Source organism: Photinus pyralis, unplaced genomic scaffold, assembly GCF_008802855.1.
Source record: "Photinus pyralis isolate 1611_PpyrPB1 unplaced genomic scaffold, Ppyr1.3 Ppyr1.4_LG4, whole genome shotgun sequence".
Taxonomy (NCBI): domain Eukaryota; kingdom Metazoa; phylum Arthropoda; class Insecta; order Coleoptera; family Lampyridae; genus Photinus; species Photinus pyralis.
Window position 1 is genome coordinate 18,174,169 of NW_022170511.1, and position 22,132 is coordinate 18,196,300.

Consider the following 22,132-nt stretch of genomic DNA (forward strand, 5'->3'; position numbering starts at 1 on the left):
TAATTATAGTCTACTGAATTTAAATTTAGCCTAGATTAGATTATTTTGGGACATAACCAAAACGGAAAACCACAAATTTAGGTTACGAATAGACTTGTTTTCTAACGAGAGTAATCGGTTATAATTACGTGGTGATTTAAATGTACTTAAGTTGAAGACGTCGCAGATAAATAAAACAATGACACCCGGCTTTACAACGAAATTGTATTGATGTTTTTAGTACTCGACGGTGACGTAAAATCGTTGTAGCAGCTTTATATTTATCTCCCGTAATTTTTCAGAAGACCGAGTGTATTTTTCGAAAGGCCCCCAGTTTTCAATAACATCAAAATTGGGTGCAAATTATAAACTTGGCGTATAATGAATCTTGACTGTTTTCTAAAATCGATTTGAAACTGATTTTAATTTCGCTCACGTTGCTATAAATTAAAATCATCTCGTCGTCTCTGTGACGGAGCTACTCACATTGTAATTACCGCCTTGCAATAACATTTAACAGATCTCCTTTTTACCACTGTATTGTAGTGCATTAGAAAACAATTCAATCCTTGAAGTCCTAGTACGTCATAGGTGTATCGAAATCTGGATCCGGTTAATTGTTTTTAAAGACAAACTTATAATGGGATTATAATTATAGTAAACCTTGTAACTCATAATTAGATGGGACTATAGTATTTAGCATTCGACCCGCATTTCGAAATGAAAACCTAATCTGCCCAATTTGTAATAATTCATAGCCATTGATACTTTTTCTTCTCACATTTCCACTTTTTCTTTGAAAATAAGCGAGAATGTAAGTATGTAAGCGTAATGTTTCAGTTTCAAGGGATTGGGTTCAAATGATCAAACAGCGTCAGTAAAAAAGGTTTGAAAGCATCATATAGTATAATAAAGTACTAAAAATAAATTTCTACTCACTTTAGACAAATCGGTGGATTTTATTGGAATATGGGTTAAATATAGTTTTCAAACAGACAAAGAGATTTATAAAATTGGTTCTTTTATGCAACTAGATAATGCAAGAAAATTGTTTGTCTTAATCGTGTAAGGTGACGAATTCGATCGCCATAACTAACAATGCCATCGCGTACGTATCCAAAAAAAGAACATTCCATCGAAGTATAAAGAATAAAGGCACATCACCGTTTTCTTTGTCAGAGAAAATATGCCTCAGTGGGTGTTTGTCAATTATTGGCATTCCTCAAATCGCTCGAACGGATATGATCACGTAAAGTTTTCCACCTTCGAATGTAATTATAAGCAGATCAGAACCAGAAGCGATCTACTTATTTTATTAATAGAATTCTGGCAATAAGCTTAAGTAAACTTCTGAATCAGAATCCGGTGTACGAATTGTGGATCGAAAGGCGGCTTCGTTTAAAAATAATAACGTAATTAAACCGGGAGGCAACAATTTACTAATAAATTTAGTTGCTTTAGATAATAAATCTTACATAATTAACCTCCGCGAACGGCTTTAAGCTTCTAAAGCTCATTTTTATGTCCCCTTGCGAGCTAGTAAACCTCAAAGTGGAATTAAAACCGTTTTAGACGCTCCTACACGTATCATATGAATACTACATCATCCACTTAAAAATTTATAAAGTTCCAAACAAGAAGATACGATAACGGCATGTGATAGGTGATGACAACATGCGAAAGAAGGACGTGACAATATTTTTCATTAAAATAGATACGCTTCTTTTTCGTTAGTTACGAGTTTAATCTCTTCTCCCCCGGTGTTCTAAAACCCTGACTGAATCGATTAGTGTTGTGTTGCAACAGTAATGTAATTAAGGCGCGTTTCACATAGAAACAATCACGTGCCCCCCTTTTTACGATGTTCATAGTTGTGAAGTAAAGAAAATTAATTGTAAGCAAATGAGCCATCAAATTAAAAATAAACCGAATTCTCGTGTTCATTATTACAACGCATCGAATGAGCGGTTAGAAACTGGTGCCTGTAATGCTCTCTTTCTTAAATTCTCAACATAACTCGGTTATTTTAAGAACGTGAAAAGCATTTAGTCCAGAATATTGATGTTAGACATATGCTTATGTAACTTGCTTGATTCATTCGTCAAGGTAATACGAAGAGGCTATGCGGGTGGTGTGAAAGTTGCTTTATTTATTCCATCCAGTTTAACATGAATGACATGCTTGGATTTGCAGTAACTGCTGTTACCTTGCACCGTATCCGATGAATGTACAATTAGTTCGTCAAAATCCTTCAACAATGGGTACATATTTACAAATATTGATTTCAACAAGTTTGCCAATTTAGTCGAGTTTCCAATTTCCACTTGTTAAAAGTTTCATTCCCCCAACTCGCTCGGCGATTGTATTTAATGCATTCCTATGCAATCTTGACACGTGTTCACTAATTACTCTTCTAAATTTGGAGGGTATCACTTAATTGCGTTAAGTACAAATAAATATGTTGAAACACCTGAATACAATAAAAGATGGCATTTCCTGGCTCCCTTGCGTATAAAATTTGCATTTTCCCCTAGCGTCAATCCAACTTAGTTTAATGTATGTAGAAGAGACTTCTGTAATGCTGGTAGCGGTTTGGTTTAAATATTCATCCTCGCTTGCAGCACGAGATATTTTTCAAGTTGAACGTGTACATCAAGCACATCATTACAGAGTTTCCACCAAAATCCGTTGACAAACATTCTTCCTCTTTTATTAAAGGTGGGCTTATTCGATTATTGATTTGAGGAGTAGAGCAAGCGAGCTTACATTTTTGCGTAAAGCTTGTGTTCTAAGCGTGGCAAAGCTCTATACAAAGCTCACAGCTAATCGTAACCGAGTCTCAAACATAGCAAGACCAAGTTTTCCATTTAACCTGAACGATATATTTTACGAGCTTTTAGTTAAACAACTTGGGACGCTTGATTTATAGTCCGAAACAGTAATAAACTTCTGAAATTGTTATCAATTTATTCGAATTGAATAATATGTTGTGATTGGTACCAGTTAAACAGATTATAAAGTAATCGGGCTATTGTAAATGAAGCCACGAAGAATTAATTATCCGGACAGAGTTGACCTCAATTTAACAAATATCCTAGTTGTAAAATAGATGGCGTTTGCCGTTTTCTTTTTATTAACGTTTTAATACCCCATATTGTACCAATTTTCTTTGAGGATCGCAAAGCGATCGTGAAATATTTTAATTAAATAAATTGACGTCCTTAAAAACTGAACGTATGCGAGGATATTTGTTTGCGAATTTTCTCATTTGTAAAGGTCGTTCGTATGATGGCATCGAACGTGCATTAGTCTAAAATTGTTTGAATTTTACCTTCCCCGCATTTCTTTTAACCTTCGTATTGGCAAATTTAAATATCCTTTCACCGAGAAACGCTATTATATGACATAATCATATTTCTACATCGTGGTAAACAGGCATGAACATTCTCTGAAAATTGTTACTATATATAGCGAGCATTATTATTATAAGTAATTGTTGTTTGATTCTCAAACAATAAATTTGTTGGAATTAAATGATGAACAAATCTTGCGTTATTGCCGGTACGAATTTTGGTATGTAATTACAGCTAATGGCGAAGGTGAGATGTTGTGAAAGGTATAGTTACGAGGGCAACTTCAAAGATCTTGCACAAGGCGTTTTTCGTAGTCCAAGCAACGTTCAATTTAGGAAGTCTTGTGTCAAATTTCTTATTATGGGGTAATTCTATACAACATTTAAGTCTAATTAAGAAGTTGTCTGTCGACTGCCACCAACTTTTGCGGTCGGTCACTTAATACAGGGCCGTACTGCACGCGGGATGCGAGGCAAACCCGGCGTAGCCCTCGTTTTACGTTACCTTTATAGCAGTTTTTACAAGGGAAACGATAAAATACCAGACACTACCACTTTCATTCCAGTCTATTTTATTTTATAATCCCTTTTAATGTTGTTGGATCTAGAAAACGTGGTGGGAACCAAATCAAGCCGGAGAGCGACTCGCGTTTTCATCTAGCCTCACGAACCCACCCACTTTAAAACAGAATACATCGGAGGCGATGGTTTTTACTTATGTTATTACTTATTAGTTTTCTTTGTTGATTAAATTCGACCAAGTGTATAACACCAAATCTTGTCTTCAAACAAATTTGAAAAAAAAAACGCTTTCTCCGTTTGTCTGTCCGTCTGTCTTTATCGTAGTGTGTTGTTCAACCCCTACATAGATCACTTATATGTATCAAAAGAAAGTGTATGTCAGAGGGGGATCACCTCATTATCTATTTTATTTGACGAATTGGAGACAACTTTTGTTTTTTAAATGCAATCCCTATGCGTTTTTATGATTTTTTAAAAACATAGAATATGCATATGGTTGATATAAAAAACAAAATGGAAAAATCCTTCATTTACTATTTAGAAAACTTATGAAGTCTAGCATGCCGAGTTTTGAAGATTTACTTTGGCGCGATACGATATTCCCATAACAAATACCACACATCCTAACAGCACACGGCATAATTTATAAATTTTCGAAATATTAAATCACGCATTTTTCCATTGTTTTGTATATCAACCATATCCATATTTTATGTTGTCTTACTCTTACAGCAAATTGATTGCTATTTCCAAGAGCTTAAGGAATTTCGTATCTTTAAAAATATAAGGATTGATATAGCTTCGATACTACCCGCCAGGTTAAGAAACAAAAATATTTGACGCCCTGAAGCCCAAGACATGAATATAGTTAATATATAAATACGGCGAGGAGGTATATGTATGCCCATCTATAGAGTTGATCTTGATGGTGAATCTTTCAAATGTATAATCAATCAAATAAACAAAAATATTTGACAAGCTGCAAAACACACCCCTCCAAAGACATGACTATATTATAGAACATCCGAATTTTCCTAAAAAATTATGTCATATATACCGTTCATTCGTATTATAGGGTCGATTGTTGCGGCTATGCCAAATACCTTTAGATTTACACTGTTTCTGAGGGACAATTTACGCAAAAATCTTCATCTCAAACTTTTTTATTATAAACTGCTTAACGCAAAGGTGTAAAATTCAAGATAGAGTGGTGGAATTTAGCGGTAGGGTCTCTGTACCATTTTACTGAATATCCAGATTTTTGTGTTTTTAGTTACATCCCGATCCCCTAAGATTGAGTTAAGTTGCCTTATACATGTTCTAGTTAGCGCCAGTCTGCTTTTGATTTCTTCCTCTGCCGTTGCGTCTTTTGTCACGGTAAATCCCAAGTACTTGAATTTGTCTGTTCCTTTTGTTTATAAGTTTTCTTCTATTTCCAGATCTTTAATTAACGGGTAATTCTATCCCTTCACATTTCCTTTTCCAGTTACATAGCGCGTGTTCTATATACATATTTTAAATAGTGTGGGGAAACCTCCCTGAAGTAGTAGCAGTCCCTTGGGCGTCTCGAATTTTCCTACCGATTTTTACCGCTGTCCAGTTGTTTTTGTGCATGTTTTTTTTTACTGTGTTAGTCAGTGTTTGGGGTATCGAAATTGCCTTTCATAGTTTTTTTCTTGGTACCGTATCATATGCTTTTCGTAAATCGATAAATTCCATGCGTATTGATCTGATCTTTTTTCTTCTCTAATTATATTTATTACTGTATTGTGTACATATGGTCAATGGTTGACCTTCCTTGCTGTAAACGTTGTTCCTCGTTTATTTTCACTTGTATTTGGGTTTGTGCCTTATTTCATATTACTTTCCAATATATTCATTTTTCTTTTCATGTCTTGCCTTTACTCCCAATGCTTCACTGGCAGCTTCTTTTAGGCACTTTTTTATATATTCATATGTTCCGTCTGTACTGTAGAATCTACTACCAATCTTGGTTCGCATCGGTTTAGAAACCGCGCAATGCAGAAAATCGGTATAATCCATTAGGGTGACGGTATGAGCATGTATGGATTTCTGGTTAACCTCTTTTTATCTAAAATATGTCAATATGTTACTGTACCGGTAGCATATTTATCTCTCAATCATTATTTATTTCTGATTTTATATTAAATATATCATTGACGATATGAGTTAGGAATTAGACGTGCTTAAAGATCATTTAGTTTTTATTCTATATTACAAACAAAGGAAGTATATCACTAGCAAACATTTTGGCACACGTCACATCCGTTACGTGTGTAATAATTTATATTATCTAAAAGTCTAATTAATAAAAATTAAGACGTGGTGTATAATATTTTTATGTTAATAGAACTTTTTTGTGCCTTTTATCCCACGAGTTGGCAAGTATTATGGTAATTGCAAACGGGGAGGAAAGAAAACACAATGCGACACAAGAGGAGTTTTTAATTCGCCTTTTAAAAGTTGTCCCGTTAATTTTTTTGCAATATTCGCGACCTTGACTACTTTTCTGTTAGTTGCAACAAGTTTTTTTAGCACCGTTACGTGTATGAGTTAGGATTTTCATTCTACTTTTAGCTTAACGGTAAGGTAGACCGACTTTCTTTTTGCTTAATTAACAGGATGTTTTCGTTTAAAAGTAAATTTGTTTTCATATACATCGGAGGCGAAAATTAAAATCTAATTTTGTCGTGATTCTTTCTAAATTTAATCAAATGAAAAACGGCCCTGCTAATAATCGTTTTATTTCAGTATTTAAAACGTATTCGTGTAATCCGCCGTTTCCTTTTATAAGGGTACCTAATTGACTATTAGTAAATCCTAAAATACGTTTTACAAATGATTTGGATTACAAGTTTACGTTCTCTTATTTTGTAATCGATCTCATCAAGGGTGAAAGTCAAGAGAGAGAAAGTGCGATGGAACGGCCTCGGCCAGACACAAGTTTTTAATTAATCAGGATTGTGACTGATATAATCTAATCGTTATGTTTTCTAACTGTTCTTGTGTTAGTTAATGGAGCAACAGCACTTGCATTCCTCATTTACTACAAACGAAAAATATTATTTGCTAGTTAGTTAATTACATGGTATAATGCCATTATTGTGTACTTGTGTCGGATGTGTTACCGCAAGAAATAGAACCACGTAAACAATTCTATTGCAATTCACCTTAACATTTATTGCCCGTGTAATAAATAATCACCTAAAGTGAAAAGATGTGAAAGTACGAAATACCTTCCCAAAGTGTGATACATAAGAAATGGGTAGAAATAAGTCTACCACCGTCTTACAGGGACAACGAAAGGGAAATTCTTAAACAAAGTGAGAGCAAATTTAGTTCTATTAATAGCACTTAACTGCATCTAAGCGCTTCAATGGACTGCCATTGTTTAATTACCATCTATTTCGCAATAAACTTTTTCTTGTTATCCAAATACGGATCGATGTGCTAACTTTTTGTGTTGGTTTAATGTCCGTACCTAGTGTACCACTAATTGCAATGGCGTTTTTGGATTCGATATTTAAACGCATAATATCGATAAGTACGTACCGCGATGGAACTTGAAAATGGGGTCGTTGTCCATTAATTTCAATTGACGCATATCTTGTTGAAGTACAAAAGTTTTAATCTTCAGTTACGTTCAGCATACGTTGTGGAGTTGCATAAGACGTTTTTTTTTTAATTTTCTTGAATAACACAGAGTACGATAATTGTTTAAACACATTTGCGCTGACAAAAGCCATCAGCCAACGTGATAAAATCAGCGTATAAAAAGCGAGCCACTTCCACAAAACATTTAGGGGCGGAAAGCTCATAGGCTGGGGCGCTCTAACTCCATTAGGGGTGAGTTCAGGCATAACCCTCATGATTTATATATTTTTATATTTGTTAATTCAAAGCGTGACCGACATAACAAATCCCCGTTGCGAAATTTTCTTCTCAAATTAATCTACTATACATAAATTAACAAATTGCACTCGGAAAATTTAATAATCAATGTATGTATTTAAGTACAAGTAAATGAAATACACTAAATCACGCGAATAAGGAAGGAAATATGCTTTGCGGAACTTGTGATGATGGCAAGAGCAATAAGAACAAAGAATTTTAATTACATAAGACGCTTCTCGTTATTCTACACCGGTTTATACTTCTGCACGAAGTTAAGGGGGTGAATTCAAGGATTAATTTCACTTTTAAGTTGGAATCACAATCTACATAAATATGTTTGAATTTATAACGCTCTTTGTGAATCCAAAAACGCTCCTAGATTTTCCCTAAATACATAATTTAAATATCAGCTTTGAAGTTCATTAATTGAGGAAAATGTAAATTAAATTTGGGTTTTAGCGTAAAATGAAAAAAAATCCTTGAAATGAATCATCCGTACAATTTATAAAATAATTCGCGTCTTTTCAAACGTATTAGGTACCTAATTAAAACCGAGAATTTTCTCCATACACCTTTTTTACGTATTAAATGTTTGTCGGAAACCTTGATACCTTAAATATTTACTATTGGTGTATTGGCATTTGTCCAGATTTCACTAATATACTAATCCTGTCACTATTCGCCGATTAACAAATTATTACGATAGGTAAAATCGGTTATCTATCCCACCGCGATAAGTTTTTAAGATCTTTGTGACGTTTTTCCGTAAGGCCATTTCGATTAATTTGATTGGAAAGAACAAAGAACGCGCGTTGCGGTTCTATTTGGGATCGACGTTATCGTTATCTGTGCCAACAATTCGATGACAAATTTGTTCATTCTTGTTTTCGCTTATACTTTACTATGTAGCCACACTTTCAATCTTTGAGTATTTGAGCAATTAATTTTATATGCTACAGCAGACTGATTGATTTTCGAATAGGATGTCGAATTCGACAATGCACGACTACGTGACGCTCGTCGTCCTTTTTTGTTTAACACAACAGCTGTTAATACATTTTTCTTGTTTGAATTTTATTTACTTAGTAAGGACGCAATCTGTTACAGAAAAAGGACCATAAGGATAATGCATACGGCAAACTTTGTGCTCCGATAGATTTTAATTTAACTTCCCTTCGCAATGTTTTATGAAATGATCATTGATAGTGCTGCAACGTAGAATACGATCGTAAATGAGTAAAGAGAATTTGAAGCTGTTTCCAATAATCCCATCACAATTCCAAGTAAAGCGGCCAATCACGGTCGGCTGACTACCTTAACTTAAAGAACGGGTACGGAATTCTATCGAACAACCAAATTATTGTGATGCCAACACAAAGGATTTATACGAATTTTGAACTAAACACGTATAATGAAATTCCTCTTATCATATTATATAATCCAAATTTTATTTCTGTCCCGAAATCAGTTTTAATACGTTTCGTTCTGTAGAGATGGGGAAGCTTTTATGGAAATTACCTATACAGAAAATTCCACCACACTCTGTATATTTAACCTTTGGTATTTATCTATGTGACAAGTGACCGTTTCCTTTGCGCTCCAGAATTTAACAATAACAACAGTAAAATTCACATTTGTTCATCATTATAGTAACTTTGCATTAAGACAATTTATTTTTAATCAAACATGTCAACAACGTTTATACGACTTGTTGACTGCCCTAAATTATTTGCATTGGTTATCCTAATTACCAACCAACTAGTTACCATGCAAAGCAAGATATACAAACACATTAAATCGGTTTGTTTTTAAGGGTACGTTGTGTAATTAAAGTCTAGGAGGTACGCAAATTGTTATATTTGCGTATAGTCAGTGTGACCGCCTCCTCCATGAATTTCGTAGATTTTTCATTTCCGCCGGTGCTGGAATTTGAGTTACCTGTAGGTTTACATTTTGAGGTAATTTTTTTATAATTTCGTAGATAATAGTATTTTTAATATGCCGAGCATTTAAACTTATTTTCTTATCACACATAAACAGGCGATTAAAGACCTTAAATTGTATAGATAGTGAATTATCGCGTAATGTCGATATAGGAGTGCGAAATTTAGTAGTGTATCAGTTAGTAGGGCACTTTTGCCGAAACGGGATTGTTTTTCTAGTGCTTCTGAAGTTTGTGTAATTTGAAGTTGTACTTTTTTTGTGTTCATCGGTATGTCTATTTGTGTAATCGGCCTATTGTGTTCTGGAGATCATGCAATATTACTATCTATTTCCTTTCCGCGATTTACATATTACGCATTTATATAAATATAAACTTTAAAAGGCCTAGTTATACGGTCCAATAATTGATTTATGTTATATCAAGTGTTTTTAGCTCCTGTTCATATTTTGTTACAAAACTTGGTCGCGTTTAATCAAAATTAGAATTTTACACAATGGCCTGAATACATCGTTTCAAACTTCGTTTTCTTATCTAATTCAACATTTTCTCTCGCAATGAGCATTTTCGCTTTCATCATAATTCATCAGAATTAAACACATTAGGAAACAATTGCCATTTGGACAAGTTACTTAAAAAAAATTTGGATAAACTTCATAGATTCTGTTCTTAGACAGTAGTAACTCGTAGGGAGTTTTTGGTTGTAAAACTATGACACCATTTCTAGCACCATTTGCATCGAGAGTATTTTTTAGCCGTTTAAGATACAAAGTGTAACAAGTACTGACCCTTGTCAGATATCATACCTAAAAATACTTTACTCTGACCGAAAGCGATTAATTAAATGTATTTATTTCTGAGAAACGGGATTTTCCGATAAGTAATAATTATTCACTTTCACCTTAGGACGGTACATAAAATAATAAAGATATGTAACAACTCAATTATATTTATATAAAAATAGAGTATAGAAATCCATTTATCATCAACTTTTAGAAGTAAATGGAGTTTCTGAAATGCTTTCGGGTAGCTTGGTTGAGCTATCGATTTAGGATATAATAAATAAATCACGGTTCACTTTTCAACGAAATACGTACCTCGCTACACATTTTTCCCTAGGCGTGTATCTAACTTGTATTTCTTTGACAGCTAAATTACAATCCGGTTTGAAATCAAATTGGCATTACCGCAGCTACTCAACTTGAACTATGCGCCGGCATAAGTAAACATTCTTACGAAAAAAATTCTGTAAGGGTCAATATGTTATAAACTCAACATAAAGAAGTAGGTGACGGTTTCCTGCCTCAAATTTATGTTAATAAATCTATTAGACTTTAAAATCGACTGCATGTAATGTAACTGACGCAAGTTCATGGTCAGTTCCTAAATTATTTATTATCTTCCCAGCCCTAACGCTCTTCTATTTGTTTACAGACTGAGAAGCCACAGCCCGAGTTTGGCACCATGAAATCGCCACCCACCGTCACGGACGATTGCGATGACATCTTCGGACCTCCTAGAACGTACGCTACAGGCTATTGTCCTCCGAAAAACCGACCGTCTATGATATCGGCAAAGTACCGACAGAAGGAAGAGCGCAGAAAGGTTCTAAAAATTAGTATAAACAAGTTAAAGAAGATCGAAGATCCCGAGGCGAGTTTGTGCAGATCCGTTCTAATCAACAACACGATGAAGCGCCTGCAAAAGGAGGCGAGGGACGAGAAGATACAGAAACAGCAGCTTAATTATCCCAGGTGCTACGATAATGACAATTTTTTAAATATCAAAAGTGAATTCATAAAAAACGAGCTTAAACATACAACGCATTTTGAAGAGGCACAGGAGAATTTCTGTGCGCCCGAATCGAAAATAATGGACAGTTTAGGGGCGGATTTTGTGATCGAGAACGACTTCGAAGGCAAAATCGACGAGATTAGTGCGCTGAATTCGGACAGTGCGAAAAATATGGAAGTGCTTAACGGTTTAGTTGAGGAAAATTTAAATAGTCTCGGTGTTAATGCAACAAACAACGTAACGCACGTGGACCCCACGAACGATAGTGACCGGTTTTTGTGTAGGAAGCGATCCTTTGATGACATGGAAGACTGTGACGTGCAAGACGTTCTTTCGCAATTTTATATGCCACCAACCCCTAGGATGTTAACGTGCATCGACGATGATGAAGACGTGAACGTTGTAGACGACGAACCTTTACCAAAACGTGTTAAAATCGACGAAATTGTTGTGAACCATTGTGTATCGCGGCTTACATCGGGTCACGACTCAATATCTACGTCCATAGCTCAATTCGAATCATCGAATCTCGTCCATTCCTATGGCCAAAATCAAGATTCTTCCAGGATGTGTGAAAGCATGGAAGTCAGTACTTTAACGGACAAAAAAACAGACGATTTTCGTGTAAATAATTTTATTAACAATAATATCACCGAAAGTAATTCGAGGGTTAGGTATATGAGCTCTACGCAAAATATTGAAACGGACACAAATTCTTACAGTTGCGGGCACGCATCCATGTTTAACGAACTACAAAGTAATGTGTTTCATAGTTTAATTGCGTCATTGGAAACGTAGCGTTTTATAAACGACGTATAGATCAACAGATTTTACTTTTGTGATAACTTTTGTATCAAAACGAGTTTATATATTTATTGTTACGATGTTATAAATATTCCACAATATGCCATCTTCTTTTTGACTGAAGTCGTTGTGATCAATTCCTTTTTTCCAAATTTTGTTTACGCCGCACTAGTTAACATAAAAGAACAATAATTTCCAATGGTTAAAATGTGAAACTGCCTTTACTTAAAGAAGTTTAGTAAAACCAGGCTCTCTACTAGTTCGATTCTTTTCCTAAGTATTAACTACAAATTCGAATCTATTCTGTCTAAGTAGGAGGTAGAGAGCACCACCAGGCTGTGATATGATTAAATAATTGTACATGTAATTAGGACATAAAGCGAAATACCTTTTTTCTTTATAGGTATTCATTATAAAAGCTACATAGATTGCAATAACAATAACTTTGTAAATTGTATATCTTAACTTAATGCTTTTAGACAATTTCAAGTGGATATTTCGAAACAAATCCTTAGACATGAATATCCATATTGAAAACATACAATTTTTGTAGTAGTTAAAAGTAGCTGCATTGTGAGAAATGGAACCTTGTGTCTTTGTCGCTTTAATAGTGAAAAAGTTGTCCAATAAATAAATATATGCGAGTATGGTCCTATTTTAGAAAGCGCTCTTTTTTTGAGGGTAATTCCAGAAAAACAGTCGATACAAAGCATATCAAAATTTGGATGAAAATTCATAACCAGCAGTTTTCCATGTAGGTATTCACAATAGTATTTTTGAAACTTTTTATAGCATTTTTGAATTTTTGATACCTACAGCAACAAACGAATTTCTCAAATAGAGATGCTTTGTAACGCACATCAACAACAAATATTTTATAAGACGTTAATGGTCGAAATCATTTTCTTTTTTTCTATTATTATTGTACTAATTGTTTATAGCGTTGTTAAGTATTTAAATTTTTTTGTAATACATAATAACATTTTGTTATGGAATATTGTCGTTTATGGTTTATTTTGCAATGTTGTTAATTTGGGTTTTAATATTTTTTTTATATACGGCATAGTTCCCCAAGTGCTTATATGTGTACGTAGTAGAATAATGTTGTACATATGCACCTATTTTATTATTTCATTATTTTAATTATAAACAATATTATTTAATTAAAAAAGTGTATGTATTGTTAAGTTATAACAGTGATAGTAAAACGAATGAATTGTTTTTATCAAAAAGGAAAACTCTGCGAAAATTTGATTGGGCATTAATGCATTTTTAGATTCATTCATTTTATTCGAAAATTTTATCGTTATCGCTTACTTCGTCGAAATTTTGGACCTTAATAAGTAACCATGCGAAAGTAAGTTATACCAAATCAAAGAGGTTACCAATATACAAATCTTGTATAGTTATTATCATGAATTACTGTATAAATAAAATTATACGTTCAGCATTATCAACATTTTCAGGTAATGCAATAAAGTACCTGAAAATATTATTTATTTATTTTTATTTCACCTTGTCTCAAAGTGCCACCAACAGTAAGTAATTTATTGTAAACAATTTGTATTTTCCCTCTTCACATCAGTTTTATGAATGATATTCTAATAGCTTTAATTGTTTTAATATTTTAAATTAACCGCCTTGCTAAATTTGCTATCATTTGTCAGACGCAGTTTGTTGGCAAAGAAAAACAATTTGTTTCCAATTATACTTTTAGAAGTTTAACATGTGGTACCTTGTATGAAAAAATAATCAGTTTTTCCATCTAAACATAATTAAGAAGCAAAGGTAGGTATTTCTTTTGTCAAACAATTAGTGATATTGTAATCTTATTCTTGTAAATCTCCTTTTTTGAGAAACAGCCGTTTTTTTGCGAAACTGACGTGTAGTGTCATATTGGACGTTGAAGTGAATTAATGAGTATGTTCGCACAGGTAGAAATTTCGATTTTAAATAGATTTCCTGGCTGTTTGTCAACACGTGCCGAGAACGTACAAGTAATTCATCAGATCAACTAACAAATTATTTTATTCAGTTTTCACAATTTTACGACCGCATTCTGCTGAATGAGCATTATCGGCGAAGGGGTTGGCAATATGGATAAAATCTCGGTATACTGAGAACCTACCCACACGTATATTGCAGGTAATTTTTTAACAAAGAATGAAAATAAATAAAATAAAAGTGGTTTCAGTTTCACAATTTCAGGGCGAATTATCAGACTGTTTCCTATAGATAGTAAAAAGTAAAACAAATTTAAAGATTTTAATAATGACTTATTAATCAACACATTCAATCCAATGAATGTGATAATTTAATAAAACAATTTGCATACCTACTCATTTATTTTAAACTTTTAATTCTATATTTGTATAGGTACCTAGAAGAACAAGTATGCAAATATAAATGCAAAAAAAATACAAAACCAGTGCGTAACTGTGAGTTTCTAAAAAGTGTAGCTCGCACAGAAAAATTTCCCCATTAACACTTTATGGAAATGCATGATAGGACCTTTTACTTATTTTTAATCAACCTTTCCATTGGGAAATCCCAGAAAAAACTGATTTTAGTCAACAGAATTTTAACTTCAGAGCTATCACATACGGCCCTGGGCCCATGGAAAATCGATAAATACTATTTTCAACTAATCAATGACGAAATGCAAACATTCATTCTTTTTAAAAAGGAAAATTCCATTACTTCTATCTACGTGAATTTACCTAACAAATCTTTCGTAACTTTTTAGTACTATCACAGATCTGTGGTACTATACTGCATTCATTATAAGAAGGTAGTAGATTGCCCTTTGTTTGAGGATAAAATACACAGGAAAAATATAAAACGGTATCAAATTATAATAAAGTAGATCCAGAACTGCGAACAGAAGTAAATCATCCGATTTCACGCTTAGATCTTTAACATTAACAGCTAATGACAGTTCGACAGTTTAGTTGCCAACGGAATCTACCAGCTTACAAAATTCGTCACTCGCTTAATTTTCCGGTGTAATACTGACTCGTGTATTAACCAATCACAGTGAAGGTCAAAGCTTCCCTATGTTTTCCACCGCTAAAAATCATAAAAGTTAGCCATGATGTCAATGTCAGATATAATCTCTCCAATAAATCCCAAGAAAATGGTAATTTAGATCCAAAAACACAACCTAAAGAGATTTTTCACTTACACAGAACCAACTTAACTGACACCATTGATTGGGATTGTAATGTTTATGTTTCTACAAAAATAAAACAAAATATCTATAGCTACATGTTCAACCACAAATTGGAATGAATGGACATTGCGAAAAATGGAAGCAAAGCTAGCAGACCGCGATATAAAAAGACCTCTACGACTTCTCACCTTAGATGACATTTTAGTAACCATCAATGAAAAGCGATTGAAACAATTAGTTGACAAACATCCTCCTCATCCAATCCCAGCATTTTTTCCTGAATTAAATGAAACTTACCAATTATATGAAATTAATGAAGCGGAAATCCGAAAATTAATCTCTTTTTACTCTGGCTCAGCAGGAGGAATTACGCACTTCGGCTACGAATCCTAAAAGATTTAATATTACAACAAAATGGTGGCTCAGACTTCTCAAAGCTATCCAAGACTTCATGAATTTGATAATCAGAGCTCAAATCCCATTATCCATCTTTTACGGGCGGCGCATCCTTAACGGCCCTCAAGAAAAAATGTGGAGGCATTCGCTCAATTGGAGTAGACAGCGTCTGGCGTCGTCTTTACTGCAAAATTGTGAATGATGAATCGATCTAAAGCTCAAAAACTTGTTTGCACCAAAGCAGCTTGGAGTCCAGATCAAAAATAGAGCCAGAACTTACTTACAGAAGTGAAATTAAAATGTCCATATTATCTAAATGCCATAAATCAAGCATACAGACAAGACAAGGAAGAAAAATTGCACGCGAACTCAACACGAGAAAATGTGAACTAGGTTTTCTTGGTATATCAAAAGAGATATCCGTAGAAATAATGTCGGGATCCAAATTTTGGAACCATCGAACTCGACTCTACTTGGTGCACCTTTTACTAGTGAAGCAATTGAAACAATCTTTTGGAAGAAAACAGGACTTTTTCTTATTAATTTTGGTGCGTAGAATCCAAAACAATTCGTACTTTTTCGATCAGATTTCTCAATCAAAAGTTCTAGACTAGAAACCAATTTCGAAAGAAAATTCAAAGGGCCGTATCTTTTGAACTAGTAGCCCAGTCTTGGAACTGTTTGAAATTATTGATTCTACAGGCACCGATCTATAAGAAAAATTTTTTTCCGGGTCGATCTGAGACAATATTTTTTTCTGGGCAAAAAAAAATCGACTGCACCAAAATTTCTCAACTGGCTCTTATCTTATCGCCGAGACATATCTTTATCTGTATATTGGGGGTTTTTCAATCATGAACTCGGTTAGCTTTACATGTTTTAATCTATTTCTGAGTGGTATCGATTGTAAATAAATGTCGATAAAGTTATTTGCTTGCACTGATGACGATATGTTTTATGGAAGTAATTTTTACATCCTCTTTAGTATTTGGTAGTTTTTTGGATTAACATACAAATGCCAATATCTCTCAATGAAAACACAGTAATGATACAAATACTTTTTTGGTATATTTACTAATGAGAAATCACAGAACCCTACAATACCTAGTACTGATCTGCAGATTAAGTACCTACTTATGCACCCCTTCTACTACAGGGAGTAATTTGGAAAGGCAAGACAATTATACGCCATGTCCGTATTTGTTCTCTGTACTGCAAAAAGAAGGTTATGGTAGAATGTTCGATATCCGTCAAACATATTTTGTGATACAATAAACTTGGCGAAAAAGGAGGGGTGCCAATACTTAAAAATAGGTAAAAACAAGTCGAATACATGAATGGAGAACCCCTCGCACAATGCCCACCTATAACAGTGTTACGCGCAGGTAGAAAACTTTCAATTATTCTATCGGTCGTAGACGTTTCCCACTGAGCAGCATCAGTCTAATGGGTTGGCATAATTTTTGATTTGTGATCAATTTAAATGTGGTACGCACGAGGAAGTAAAAATAAATTAGATCAAAGGAAGGCTCAACTTACCTATGTTACGAGGGTGGATACGTGCTTTTTATTTAGATAGCTTATCTAATGCTGTTGCGGGAATGAAAATGTATCATCCGAACCGTTCTTTTCCGCCGTAATCACCACTATGAATGTGTGTGCTATTGATTTTTTATGACTGTCGTCATTGACACAACGAACTGTTAATTGCAAAATAAGTACAATAATGCATCCTGAAATGTAAACGTAAATAGCATTTCCGAGAGTATTCATAAGACTAAGAAATATCAAGTAATTTATAGACATAAGGGATGTAGGACCCCTGAGTATTGCAACTGAGCTTCCCCGTTACAATCTCGTTGTTATAAAGGAAGAACACCCTCAGAATTACTTTGTCATACTCTCTTTATAATCTAAACTTGCAAATCGAGTTTGTGGATTCTTTTATTTAGTCATTGATTATATACTACGAACTATATAATCAATGATTTAGTGCAATATCCGAGATTATCAGTAGGTAGAAAAGAATATGTATTGGAGTAATTAGAATAAATACAATAAATTTTAGCTTATAACTAGTGACGTACAGTTTACCTTCTACCTTTGAACTACAGTATTACAACTAAATACAACCCCAGGGTGAAGAGTGGAGAATGCAAACGCTTGCAAATTGGCGATAAAGCACAAGCTGGAATACATTTGCAAAATTGTATATATATATGAGTATATTTAATCTATTGTAGTCTATAAAAATTGGAAATAGTAAAATGGTATCCTGCAGGTGTGTGTTACAAACGATATTGTTTTCCGACCTAGAAACGTTCCGAAGCCCTAAACCAAATTCCACCGCCTAGGGATTTCTCCAGGCTTAAACACGTGTCGAAATTTATTTGAAATTCTGTTAAATGTTCAATTCGGGTAGATTAAGGGGTTTTATAAAGTTTTATAATTAATTTGTTGCTCTTTCTCCGAAAACCTTGTATGACAAAGGTATCTATTAATTAATATTGTTAGTACCAGAAAGGGCCAAGAGAAGGGTTTAAATTTCAATATCCTCTATAATTGATATCAAAATACAGAGCGATTTGCTAATGCTGTTCATAATTTATAAAAGCGTCTACAACATCATTTTTAATGGTTGCCTAAATATTGTAATTAAGTGTTTCTTGTTCACACAACGGTTAGCGATTAAATTTTAATTACCAATAAAACAAACCCGTAGTGTACACCGAATATACCGAAGTACGCCGACCATTTTCAGTTCATGCATGAATTTTCCGGATAATAAATGATAGCAGTCAGAGTCCATCCTTATCTGAAATATCTTCTCTCAGTCCCACCCGTGGGCGCAATCTCGAAGGGTCGTGGTTGTTATAGAAACACCCGTAATGAGGTTTCGGAAGCTCCTCACACCCCCGCCTTTGAAATACACCATCTGCACTCTGCGGACACGCTTACGGGCTAACTTCCAACTTTGAAAAGTCACAAATATGTTAATATCTCTTTAAGTTTTACCTTAGTTGGTTCATGTATCCACTAAACGAAATTATAAATTTATTTCGGTGAATATAGAGCTGAAGCTGGAACAATATATTACAGTAATAATGATAAAGGGAGGTAAAGAAATTACAAACACTGTAGTAAATTGAAAGAGTTGGAACATTAATTCCTGGAACTTTGAAGATGATATATAACGAAAGCTTTACATAATCTTGTGTGCACTACATGTAATTCTACTGAGTAAACGGTTCTCAGTTCCTGCTCCTATTTTTGCGAGTAAATAAACCTATTCAATATCATTTCTACGGAAATTTAATTGCGTGTTAAGTAATTACCTAGTGTTTCACAAGGATTGAATCTTGATTAAAATTATTTTATACGTTCATGTATATTGCGAGTTTGGAGCCCTTTTTATGACAAGTTGCTAATGTTTGTTTGGAATTTGTATTTGTCCTTTTGTACTTATAATTTTAGTACTGTTGGACTTTGCACGAAATATCCATTTCCAGTCTATAATGGGGAGTGAACTTTGCATAAACCTTGTTATAGTCTACAGAGCTTTCTCAGAGTGTGGTATACCACATACTACCATTTTGATAAAGCCAAATGAGAGCATACGTTCGAATAATGAACCCTTCACGCAACTTTTGTGAAGAACCGTCGTTTGGATTGCATTTGAAATGATAGTGTATGGATATGAAAATTTACCTTTAATCACAATCCTACCTTGCGACTATAGTCATAAAAGATCAAGAAAGATGCCACGATTTGAGGTTTCTCCACAGTATTATTGCGTTTCTAGAAATCTTTATTTACTATAAGTTTTTGGGTGGTTTGGGTTAAACGCCCTTCTATTTTGGTTTTAAAGGTTCTGACGCATTGTTTCTACTAACAAAAATCGTTTAAAATGTAGGAATTTCAGTTCGAATTCCATTGTCACACAGTATTAAATGTAAGTAAAAATGTCCTATCCCTTCACGTAGGTATATGATTCTACTAACCTTAATTTATACTAGTGATTTACGTATTTATACGTTTAGGTGCATTTATTAGAATATTATGTATGTACCTACGTATGTTTATATTGTGTAACCTTTCAATTTATCTCTGTTTTTCAGTTTCATAAATGTCATATTCACGTATCTTGCTCAAAATACACTATCCGCGTATCAAATCTTTGCATTCTCTTACTTCCTATAGGTACCTATGTGCGCTACCTGAGGTCGATAAGCGAAATTTCTCGCAATTTTCCAATCCCTTAACAACTCTTTCTATAATTTAATAATGACAGAGTTCTCTAGGGTCGTTCCATAACTCATAACTTAATTTCATTTCCTCATATGAGCCCCCCCCCCCCCTGGTTAACTGCCAGTATCTCGTACTTTTTTAAGAACTAAACAAATGTGCTATTGTTTGCGTTTTGCCCGTTCGTCTGTCCGTCCAGACCCACTTCTGCGGTTTTGAAATATTTTTAGGGGAATTGATCTGGAGTCCTGACATTTTTTGCAATAGGTAGCCTATACTTTGGAGGTGTGCCAGACGGCATGAAATTATTCTTGAGATATTGCGTTTGAAAGTAAAACGTGCATAACTTTTATACGCGACAACCAAATTGATCTCAGCCATTAGTGGTGCCAAATAAAACTGATGATAATAGGGAGGGAGGGGGGGAACTGTGCAGAAAGAACTGTTCTCTACCAACTACCGCTGTTCTTTCTGGGGGGATTGGTTTTACCTCCATGGTACTCTAATGAAAGGACTCAAAGAAAGGAATTAATTCCTACCAACCATATCTCCTCGACTCCTTATCAAGATCGGTTATAATTCCTTATATGTCAAGAGCGGATTGTCGGGGGAGGGTACTCACAAAGAAAGATGAGGACATCTGGAAGACTTCTTCCATATACTTATATCCATTGGTGATGTAAAAACTTTAAAAAAGAAAATTAAGAAAATGGTTTGTCGAAGGAGAGTACTCACAAAATTGGGTGGTGCAAAATGAATCATGTGGACGAGATATATCTATTGGTGAAGTCGAAGCGAATATCTTGAAAAAGAAATGTCTGAGGAGGCTACTCTCAAAGGGTGGAAATATGGTCTAAACGAGACACATTTCCTGGCGATGTGAAAACTTAATTGTGAATATCTCGTAAATGTTTGAGGAAAGTATCTACAAAGGAAAAAACAATATTTAGGAGAATTGCTCTAATGACTTGGCTGACAAGGAGACCCTGTATGGAATGTGGTGTATAGAGAATCACCCATTTCTTTCTTAAAGAGGACCATTACGACTTCAAAAAAAAATTGGGTGGCCGTTCCAACTCGTGATAGGTTTTGAGTTATGACGTCATATGCATTAAATTCGCGTATTCATCTAAACCATTCACAAATGTGGCTGTAGACCCCACAAGTTGCATATCAAATGATAGGTGTTTATTAGAACTAGTCAAATATAATCATAAATTCCAGAAGCTTTTACTTGCTCCATGGCGTGGCTTCCTTACCACGGACGCTCATTAATATTAATATTTATGTAAAAAAAATGTATGCAGGAAGACAAAAATTCAGCTGTGTATATCATTAATAAGGCCGGGGGGCCAAGGAAACAAAACGGAGGAAATGTGAGAAAGAAGAGTTAATTATGGAGTGCGATAGCTATTTGCAGAAGCAGTAATAACACAATTCGTAAGTGCACAAAGATTCAGATGACCAAGTCAATAGTCATATCGAAGATAGGAAGGATAACAGAATTGTAAAGAAAGTGGCGAACTTGGAATTAATGGCGACCAGAAGACAGACCCGATCCAGATCAAGATGAAATGAAGGAAAGCTGTTTTACGGATTTGGAAGAAATCCGAAATTGGATAGAGCTGGCGAAGAGAAGAGAATGGATCAAAATCTGTTACACAATTCAATCTTTATGTTCGCATGTATACCTTAAATGATACCATGTCAAAATGACCTTTTTATAAAGCCTAGTTTTCATAAGTAATGTTTTGAATCACCGACCGGTAGCATATTCCTATGATATCAAAAACGAGTTGCTGTCGAGTCACCTTGGGAATTTTTGTTTACATGGGAAATCGTATTTAACTTGAACTTCCAAAGGCGACTCGACAGCAACTCATTTTTGATCGCCCGTTATATAATGCTCGCTAGGAGAGACTGCCGGTCACAAAACATTTGATCCCGGTCTACAATCGAATGGTTCACTGAAAAACATACGATTTTTGATCGAAATTCTTTCCTGGCGAGC

At 34.4% G+C, this 22,132-nt stretch overlaps 1 protein-coding gene across 5 annotated transcripts in view; it reads left to right on the forward strand.

Annotated features, from left to right (window-relative positions):
* Nucleotides 1–12,860, forward strand: part of LOC116168299 — a 49,020-nt gene extending 36,160 nt beyond the window's left edge. For 4 of the 5 annotated variants that reach the window (XM_031484034.1, XM_031484033.1, XM_031484036.1 and 1 more), the window contains one exon: nucleotides 11,145–12,860. In XM_031484034.1, coding sequence (XP_031339894.1) covers nucleotides 11,175–12,302 — 1,128 coding nt within the window. In that variant the 5' untranslated portion in view covers nucleotides 11,145–11,174 and the 3' untranslated portion in view covers nucleotides 12,303–12,860. Of the gene's footprint in view, nucleotides 1–9,862; nucleotides 9,981–11,144 lie in introns of those variants that run through there. The other variant, XM_031484037.1, reaches the window with a different exon arrangement.
* Nucleotides 12,861–22,132: the final 9,272 nt, after the last annotated feature.